This window comes from Opisthorchis viverrini, assembly GCF_000715545.1.
Source record: "Opisthorchis viverrini unplaced genomic scaffold opera_v5_500, whole genome shotgun sequence".
Taxonomy (NCBI): domain Eukaryota; kingdom Metazoa; phylum Platyhelminthes; class Trematoda; order Opisthorchiida; family Opisthorchiidae; genus Opisthorchis; species Opisthorchis viverrini.
The window spans coordinates 23,987-34,232 of NW_008752163.1; the positions used below are offsets into that span (position 1 = coordinate 23,987).

A 10,246-nucleotide genomic window follows, 5' to 3' on the forward strand; every position below is an offset into this window, starting at 1 on the left:
ATACCATTGTTGTAAATAGACATATATAGTTAAACATTGTTGTATGGTAGTGAGACATCAGTCCCAATACTGGTGTTACTCTCTGCTCTTGTTGAAGTGGGAAACTCCATCTGAAGAGAGACAACCCCCAGAAGAAACCAAACCGCTGACTGTCCTATTGTGCGCCCTCGAGGGTATTACTGTATGTTGTGCACTCTAGTTGTTAGAACATCCTCGCCTTACGTTATTCTCTGCCTTGAGCAAATGATTTTCTGTTCCTCATCACCACATCAGCCCTTCGATATCTGTATTGTGTCACCCCAACCAGATTTCACACTATAAGTGCACGTCCTCTTGCCACAATGTTACAACACAAATGTGTGCGTTGCTAATCCTAGTATTAAACTCAACATTCCACTATCTTATCACCCTTGTTGTCGCATTGGTGAATGATCCCGTCACAGTAAGAGACACTCGCAATCAACGATATCACGCAATCATCGGGATGTTAATGACTGTCACCTGATGGGCGAGCGATGATTTTCATACTTCGTCGAAAATTGGCAAGTACGTCGCTCTGGAGTTTTTGACCACATCAGTCTCCTCACTCATTCCTCTTTCTATTCTGAAACGGGGAAGCACAACTTGAGCTTCGTTCATTTCACAGCTCCAGAGCTCATATTCAGCCGTGCCTCTGGATGTCTGATGTACGAAGCGGGCTTGTTTTCCACCGCCTCAGCACATATTGAACACATGTAGAGAAGTGCACGTGTTCGCGCCTGAGCGAGTCTGCACGGCGAATACATAAAAAAAACGTAGATCGGTGCGCATTCTGACTTAAGGTAGGCAAGAATAAGAGGCATAGGTCTTTCGGATGACCGAAGCAACCACTGCGTATCATGGTGGTCAATTATGGACGAAAAAGTCTGTTGTGCTCGCTTCTCCATTTCTTTCGACGTTTCCAAGCCCATATTGATGAGGACGGCGCCTTATACTTTGTTGAAGTCATCATTGTTATTTACTCCTTCACGGTCCTTGGAATCATCAAGTCACGAACCCTTAGTTAATCAAGGAATCTTTGCCCTGAACCGCATTTACAAACGGGCCAGAGATTTTTCACTACAACTCAGTCTGTTAAAGAAGTCCAACAACTCAGGATTTCCTCTGCTTATTTGCGGGGTGCGAAAATATTTACCACAAGTTGGTTTCATTTGAACAGTCATCGTGCGTACGGTTCGAATTCAGCATCTCATGTGTCAGAGACGGCACCCGTGTCAGCTTAGCTAGTGAGAGTCTGGATGGATCTCTAAACATCTCGGCATTAATAGAGGTTCCAAAACCTAATAATACTTTGGTGTACCAGTTAATCAGAATGCCAACACTCTTGGTAATAAGGGTTTATTGAAATGAAATTGCGAATCCGTAGAGCAATTTTCGTTTCACAAGGATTTCCATATTGGGTCATGTTTGTTTGTGTAATAAAATATTTCATGAAAGCTGATGGAAAACATTATCTGCGACACAGTAATATTAGTTCTACTGTTTCCAGTCACAGACCCAAGATACACAGTTTATATACGATACAAAGTAGAAGCGATGTGAAACAGCTACTGACAGGTTAGTTTCTATACATCATTCGATCAGTGTTGGGGTAATCTAATCTTTTGTTTCAACTGTATTTTTGGACATAACCGGATTCAATTCGATTAGATTAGCAACGCTTCGTTTACTGCTAAAGCAATCATTAGTTGTCCAACATTGTTTCCACCCTTGGTTTCATATAGCCGCCATGTTTTACGTCCGTCACTGAAGAGAGAGTAAAATAAATGCGAACATGTCACAGCGCATATATTCCATTAGTTTTAGTGAGATGGATAAAGGGGACATGTTTCAAGCGTTATATCTATCAACTATTCGAATTCACAGCCTGGAACTTCAAAACATCTTGCTTGGCCATGGGCAAAAGCTCGGTTACTAACCGCTCATGTTGTGTGAGTTATATGGGTTCCAACCACAGACCTTCCGGCTAGTAAGTTCTCGCCATAAACATTAATCTACCCCGCGCTCATTTTCTCCGTAGTGGATAATATTCAGTGTGCTGTCCCCCTTCAATGTCAAAATGTTATTCTGCAGGTGTTTACCGAATTGATGGAGGAAATCAAGTCTTCCTACCTTTTTTTCAAATAATAGTTTCTTCTGAACCCTACAAACGATGAGCTACTGTCCCTGACCCCAACAGCAATGAAGTTGATCTTGGAGAGAGATCAGTTGCAACTCGACGAGCTGAATGTTGTCGAAGTGGCTTGTTTTTGGGCGGAAAACTTTTTGAAGCGGGCTGAAGAACAGTATATCACTATGGAACGGGACAGCTCCCGGACATCTTTCATGCAGGTGAGGCCCATACAAGAAGAGAACGTCCAGGATTCCTCTGAGAATAGCCGGATCGATGCCGTGCAGGATGTGGGGACACCCTACGCTTCCGCGTACATGCAACCAGTTCTGGAAGATGTGGCGATGGTGATGGGTACCCTTCGACTTGTGCTGTTATCTCCAAACGAGCTGGCCAGACTGGAAGAGGAACATTTGGAAAAACGGATAATACCGGTGAGTGTAATAATCTTTTCTGAGATTTCAGATGAATTGCAGACGAGTCATAACTTTTCTGGGCAGGTTATTATGCAGTTTCGGCCTTGTATGGCTGTTCCTCAATGTCATGAGTAGATGACCGCAGGAGCATTTCGATTCTCGAACTGTGAGAGACAGGCAGGGAAGTTTAATGTAACATGTCAATAACGGTCGAAGACGTACGCAATAAACACAAGCGTAAGTTTTACTAGTACACGACCACATTAGTAGGCATACGGTACTTTTATGAGCAATAAAATTTTCGAAGGAACACCTGTGGTTACCAAACAGTTTGTGACGGTTGGGAGTGTCAAATGCAGCTTCTAAGTCAGTAAATATGACTACTGCTGGAGTGGCGCTGCTCAAGCACCTGATCAATAAAGAACATTCCCCAACAATATGGATCTACTCAAGCAATTTTCGATGGGTTTATATCCAGAAAATTTTTGCGCTGTGTTCCATGAAAAGTTTCTTGTCCGAAAAAAGCCGTTGTTTTAATATGTAGCGGATGTGCTGTCTCCCCACTTGTGCATAGTGTCTAGAACATTTTTTGTATTAGTTCCGTCTGGCTTGTACATAACAGCAAGCTAGTGCTTCATCCAAATAAATGCCCGCTTTCACCTCCAGTCAGCTGCTGTGCCGGCGAACACTTTATTGGCATAATAGTTAACAGTGCTTTATCATGGAGGGATGTGAGGAAACGAACGGTGCCTCTGAAACTCGTGTCCCCATACCGTGCCTAAAGTCGGTCCCTTCTTCCACAAGCGTGCCAGAATCATTTGTAGGTGCCTCCCTCATTACTCTCATCTTTGCTCTACTTTACTGGTCTTATCCTTCACAAGAATGGATACGGATATGTGATTCAATGATACACAGTTTCTTCAAAATGTCTCCTACCGTATTTCACCTCCCCTGTCCGGCTCGGTGGGTCTTATGGGAAGTTCAATGATACATCCATCGGAAACCAAAATATCCAGTAAAGTGGAGTGTCTCTTATTGAGGGGTATTACTATACAATATCAAAATAAGTTGGTAATTGATCAGGTGGCTGTTGATCTGTTCGCCGACGTTGGCAGCCACCTGATCAATTACCAACGTCTCTTATGGGTATGTATTACTATACAATATCAAAATAAGTTGGTAATTGATCAGGTGGCTGTTGATCTGTTCGCCGACGTTGGCAGCCACCTGATCAATTACCAACCAATACACCCGAGCTACCAATATTCCAACACATTACCATCAAAATAAGCGTTCTAAACCACTGGGTGCCACTCAACGGGTTCATTTGTGACAACTGGTCGATACAGTCTATCGTGAACTGAGAAACTGGGTGCACATCTAGTTGCAGCTTTAACCTTGTGATCCGAAAATGTCGCGTTTAAGCACTGATATTAAATAATATTAGTATCAGTACAATATTAATATTAAATAATGATCGTTAAGCCGTGACCTCCTTCCCAATGCATAGCTGCCATGCCACCCGAATGAAGCACGAGAAATGAGATAACATCAGTCGAGATGCTGGGCTTTGGTTCGAACCACGGACCTTCCGGCCACTCGCGTGTTATCGCCATCTTGAGCTCAACACTACATTCCATTATATCGAACGACCTTTGTTTTCACTATTTTTTTATCGCAACCGAAGTTCTCGTTGCCGTGTCGTTTCTTCTATTCGTCAATGATATACAGCCGGCTTTGGGCACCAAAGTTTTGTTATTTTGGCCGTAAAATCATAATCATAATCATCATAGTCACATAGTGTGGGTCCCATAAAAAACAAACCGACTGTGAGTAGTATTATTCAGGATCAGAGTCCGGAGTTTGGTTTTGACTGAACAGCAGAACCTGACTCGATTAACGTCTGGTCACTGTTGTAACTGAAGACGCTTAAACCAAAAGACTGATGAACAACGAGATCTGTTACTGTTGCGTACCAGTGAGCAAACCGATGCAATGTGAACGCGTCCAAGAAAGTGCTGCCTGTCCATGATATATGCATACTAAATCGGCGTCTGTTAGTGGAAAACGGGACCATTTGTGCAGTGTATTGTGCAGGAACCAGTCGCAACACTGGACAGTCATTAAGCTCGCGATCGCGCGGGATCGCAGCTCTTAGCGTCTGTGTCAACGCCTTACTGATCACATGGACAGAACTAATAAGGACATCGCGTACAGATGTCCGACGAAGTACTACTCCCTGCGTACTACTTCTTTCAGATACACAACTGACCTGGATCCCACTAGAACTGGTGACCGTCGGGTCAAAATAAGATTTTGATTTGCATATAAGGAACACTGTGTTTTGAGGGTTACCGTTTTATCCCCAACCCCAGAAACTGTTCATCCCCTGCATGACAAACCATCAAAATCTGTTTTAACACCCAAAAGACGCGCGAAGTGGCACTCACCGTAACTTCGCCGTACCATGCTCACTTGGCCTGTTTGGGAGTCCAGCCTTAACGCGCGTCTTTTTCGGTAAATCTACTAGCCACTCCTATGTATGCTGTACAAACTTGGGGGACGCCCTACGTGGTTTTTCCCTGGAGGTACCCTTCATACGGAGGGGAACCTGCTTGCCTGTACACCGAATTTTTGCTAGACCTTGTTTTGCATGGTCCTCTGCTCACAGTGGTCCAGCCGCTTATATTTGTCACAATTTAACGAAAATTCATCCGAACTTGACGCTTGGTTATTTTGTTCCCGTCTAAAGGGCGTACAAATGACTAACGTCCATATGAAGAAGCATTTTATTCGGAGGGACTTGTTTACGCATGTCCAAACGTAATAATTTCATCAGCAGCACATCCACCTTAGTGGAAGCACATGTGTTTAATAAGTTCCACTAACACTCCTTGAACTTGTCCGAGAAGGCAAAAAACATCGGAAGATAATGGATTTTGTGTCCCCTTGTTTCTATTAGGTTGTAACGGCACCCTTGATTTTGTCGCATGAAAACCGGGTGTTTCTGATTTTCAAACGAGTTGGTGTAGCCCTAAGTGATTTGTCTCCTTCTATGTCACGTTTGTTCAGTGAAACAGAAATTTAGTTTTATTACAAACTATCCTGTAACTGTGCCCTAATCGGGAACTATTAAATTAATACGGTGGCAAGATGTAAGAACCCCAATTTGTCCAAGAAATCATACATTCAAGATATTCCCTTTGCAAGCAAGCGCAATCAGAGTGCAGTGAGTGCACTTTCTGAGGCAACCAGTGGACGAATTCGAGGAACAGTTAATTTCGAACCAAGTGGTGTCAAGTGCTGGACGTCCATTTCACACTTCATCCTCAGGTCAAGGACTATCAGCTCTTTTTATATTCTGGTTCACTCGAATTCCATATCGCGGGACGCTCCACTTATTTGCAGTGTAGCTTCTCGAAGTTGTTTGTCTTCTCCAATCCTGCGAACTAACGAGTCTGACTGATACATTATCAAAGAGGATATAATAAATGAAAATAAAACGACTATAATGTTCAACGGAGGCCCAATGTCGTGCGGCTGGTCAGATACGGGAAGCTATGCTAGCAGTCAAGGTAGCACCGGATAAACTCTTACACCATATCTTGTACAGTGCCAGTTGAATACACTCTGGAAAAGGAACCGGGCCCTGTATGTGGCGCTTATCGGTTATGGTCTGCTCTCCTATAGCGACCACCTCTTGTACGGCCGAATTTCCTGGGGTTATGAGGAGACGGAGGTCACTCTGGTGTGATAAGATCTGTCGAATCTCGCTGACATGTCACTACTGTTTTAGCTTACACATATACCACAGATTTCCGCCACTATTCTTTTTTTGCTTGAGCTTCAGTTTGCTGGTGCCACTCCCTACCTCCAGACACCTCATTAGTTAGGGTGTGACCGGAAGGTCCGTTGTTTGAATCCAACATCAGCATCCCGACTGCCCGTATCTATGCTTGGTCACCCTCGCGCTATCATGGCTCTCGGGTGGCATGGTACCGAAGAACGGTTGAATGAGATTCTTCAGTTCGGTTCCGTGGTGCGGCTCAAACGAATTTCTCTTCCCGGTTCGGTTACAAATTTTTACTAAATGCAGCCTTGCGGGTCACCTTCTGTTCTCCTAGAAGTGCAGACTCATCATCTTGGGCCCTCGCAAACCTGTAAAGCCAATAATATTTCTTGGTTGCAAAAAAAGTCCTATTTTCTTAAAGGAAACTACTCACAAGGTTGCTGAAAACCAAATCGACTTGCAAATGAGTGTCCCATTTGTTTTATGTATCTGAACGCAGTAAAATTATTAACCGCTACCTGTTTATTCTCATTTAGCCATACTTACCGTACCACCATAAATTGCAGAGAGAATGTTTTATCAACGCCTGGCGATTCCTGGCTCTTCAGTCGGCGCAACTACCCAGTTCTGACGGTGCCACACCAAACCTTAATCCATCTCCTCGCCAAGGGACGGGGCAACGAACACAGCGCCGAAAACCGACGGTCGATTGGAGCAGACGAACGAAGTCATTGGCCGTAAAATCCAGCGGCTAGACATGCAGACACTCATTACTAGTACTATTTATCCGTCATTGGTAATGCAATGTGTATGGTGAGAAATATAATTCTCATCGCTTTTCTCCTCTGCCTCTATGTATTCATTCATCCCATGTGGATCTTGAAATCGGTACCCCAGTGCCACCACCAATCCATTGAGCGAGACACTAGACACCGACCCAACACGAGCAACCAGTCTGGTACCGCGCTATTCCTAAAGGTCTGTTCGTATAGTGAGTGTCAATGAAGGTAGATATTTCAGCGGTAGCGATACTCTAATCAATCATTTTATGGTGGATAGCGGTGGGTGGCCAATAATCTTGAACAGTAAGAGCCAACAGATGCTGTCAGTTGCAAGCGAATCACACGACTGACAGGACGTAAAAGCAAATTTGGATGCTCTGCCACAGATTTATATGACGCGACCTCGTATGTAACTCAATAGGTCGGCGTATGAGAGAACGCCCAGTCTTACGTCCCGGTCAGAGGCCATGCTTATGAACATGCAAAAAACTCATTTTACGACGCTTTCAGCCGGACGAAGAGCACACATCACATGCGACAGAATGGTGAATATTGAATATTCCTTCTCTATCTACGTGGGTTGCTCATGATTGTGAATCATTCATTTACTAGGGCGCCCCCTTTGGGAGTTTTTTGCGGACGTTGGATATTCGGACGTCTTATTGAGTCTTAGTAGATATCTTCATGGTGACAACTGTATGCAGTCTTGAGTGCATTTTTATTGACACAACGCCTAGCTGGTGACTTCGCTCTTGCGATTCCCGCGCCTCACGCAACGTGAGATTCTCAAATACTCTGCATCTGTCAGTTCTCAGGTCAGATTCAAACATCGAGTGTGGTATAACCGGCATGGTGATAACTGTGTGGAGAATGGATGTAATTGTCCAGTGCATTTCGTTCGCATTAAAGACTCCGTTCAACTTAGACTGTCGGCAACCGACACTAAAGAACATTTTACAACGAAAAGTGGTGGCAGATGAGGGTGACTTTTGGACTGAGCACATATGTAAAGAAGTGCGACATTTTGACGCACCGACAGGGGTTTTGCAGAAAAATGCATTGTGCCTCGAACGCGCGCCCGACGAAAGGCTCTTGAAGTTGCTAATTTTACAGGAAGTTGGTCCGATCCGGCTGCATTTTTCAGCGATATGTTGCTTACGTGGGCGAACCTTCAGAATCGCCGATTCGTATGGGATTGGCAACTTACGAGGGTTCTCCTTGGCCGCACAATGCTCGTAACTGCAAAACCTCTGAGAGTGGAATGAAACTTTTTATACCAAAATGTTGGATTTTGTTGGATATATGAGACATCTCGGAACCATCCAAATCTATATTCATATTTTCGCAACCCATCAAATTTCATCGCCCAATGGAGCATTCTTACCTCTGGCGTAATACATTCCTAGCACCAATGGGACCCATGGATGCCTAGATGGGGCTCAAAAGTTCGAGCTGGTATTCGAAACTCAATTGGCTGTCTGTTTCAGTTAATCAGAGACAGGTCGTTGCTTTCTTAAATTCAATGCCACTGTGCAAATATTGAGAGATCCGTACAAGCTGAAGCAGGCATGCGATCCACACACAAGCCAGCATTCTGATTGGTCGGTTGTGTGTAAGCCAACAGGCGAGCGCACTGAAACTGCATTAGTGCATGACCCAAGTAAGAAAAGATCTCAGCATGTAAAGAGTATGAATAAAACAAGCGCATTGTTAAAGCCGGCAAAAAGGCTGTAAACAATTTTTGGAATTATTTACAGAAAAAATCCCTCGTTTTCGAGTAGGATATGTACAATTTAACGTTTACCAAGTGAATAAGTTAAGTTCACGATGCAAAACATGTCCGCATGGCTTAACATGCCTCTTATTGGTCTTTCTTTCTTCAAGCAACGTTTTATGACTACCCGTATCATTTTCTTCAGCATAAAAATGGCAGAAAATCAACAGTTGTGTTTCGGGATATCGAAAAATAAACCAAAAACAAACAACGTAGTCGTAAGCTAAAGTGGCCTGGGTTTCATCGCTAGAATTCAGGGACCTCGTGTGCCCATGGATACAGCCAGAGCGACGATCTTGTGAGTGCATGGGCACTTGTTGTCAAGTCTGATCCTTTAGAGCACTGAATCTTAGCTTCCCTTCACTTCTGTTTGCCGTATATGTAAAGAAGTGCGACATTTTGACGCACCGACAGGGGGTTTGCAGAAAAATGCATTGTGCCTCGAACGCGCGCCCGACGAAAGGCTCTTGAAGTTGCTAATTTTACAGGAAGTTGGTCCGATCCGGCTGCATTTTTCAGCGATATGTTGCTTACGTGGGCGAACCTTCAGAATCGCCGATTCGTATGGGATTGGCAACTTACGAGGGTTCTCCTTGGCCGCACAATGCTCGTAACTGCAAAACCTCTGAGAGTGGAATGAAACTTTTTATACCAAAATGTTGGATTTTGTTGGATATATGAGACATCTCGGAACCATCCAAATCTATATTCATATTTTCGCAACCCATCAAATTTCATCGCCCAATGGAGCATTCTTACCTCTGGCGTAATACATTCCTAGCACCAATGGGACCCATGGATGCCTAGATGGGGCTCAAAAGTTCGAGCTGGTATTCGAAACTCAATTGGCTGTCTGTTTCAGTTAATCAGAGACAGGTCGTTGCTTTCTTAAATTCAATGCCACTGTGCAAATATTGAGAGATCCGTACAAGCTGAAGCAGGCATGCGATCCACACACAAGCCAGCATTCTGATTGGTCGGTTGTGCATAAGCCAACAGGCGAGCGCACTGAAACTGCATTAGTGCATGACCCAAATAAGAAAAGATCTCAGCATGTAAAGAGTATGAATAAAACAAGCGCATTGTTAAAGCCGGCAAAAAAGCTGTAAACAATTTTTGGAATTATTTACAGAAAAAATCCCTCGTTTTCGAGTAGGATATGTACAATTTAACGTTTACCAAGTGAATAAGTTAAGTTCACGATGCAAAACATGTCCGCATGGCTTAACATGCCTCTTATTGGTCTTTCTTTCTTCAAGCAACGTTTTATGACTACCCGTATCATTTTCTTCAGCATAAAAATGGCAGAAAATCAACAGTTGTGTTTCGGGATAT

General features: G+C 43.8%; 1 protein-coding gene across 1 annotated transcript in view; it reads left to right on the plus strand.

Moving 5' to 3' along the window:
• T265_11464 (hypothetical protein) overlaps positions 1-7,180 on the plus strand; it is a gene marked incomplete at both ends in the record, with an annotated part of 10,887 nt that extends 3,707 nt beyond the window's left edge. The window contains 2 exons of the mRNA XM_009178123.1: positions 2,170-2,583; positions 6,922-7,180. Coding sequence (XP_009176387.1) covers positions 2,170-2,583; positions 6,922-7,110 — 603 coding nt within the window. The remainder of the gene's footprint in view (positions 1-2,169; positions 2,584-6,921) is intronic.
• Positions 7,181-10,246: the final 3,066 nt, after the last annotated feature.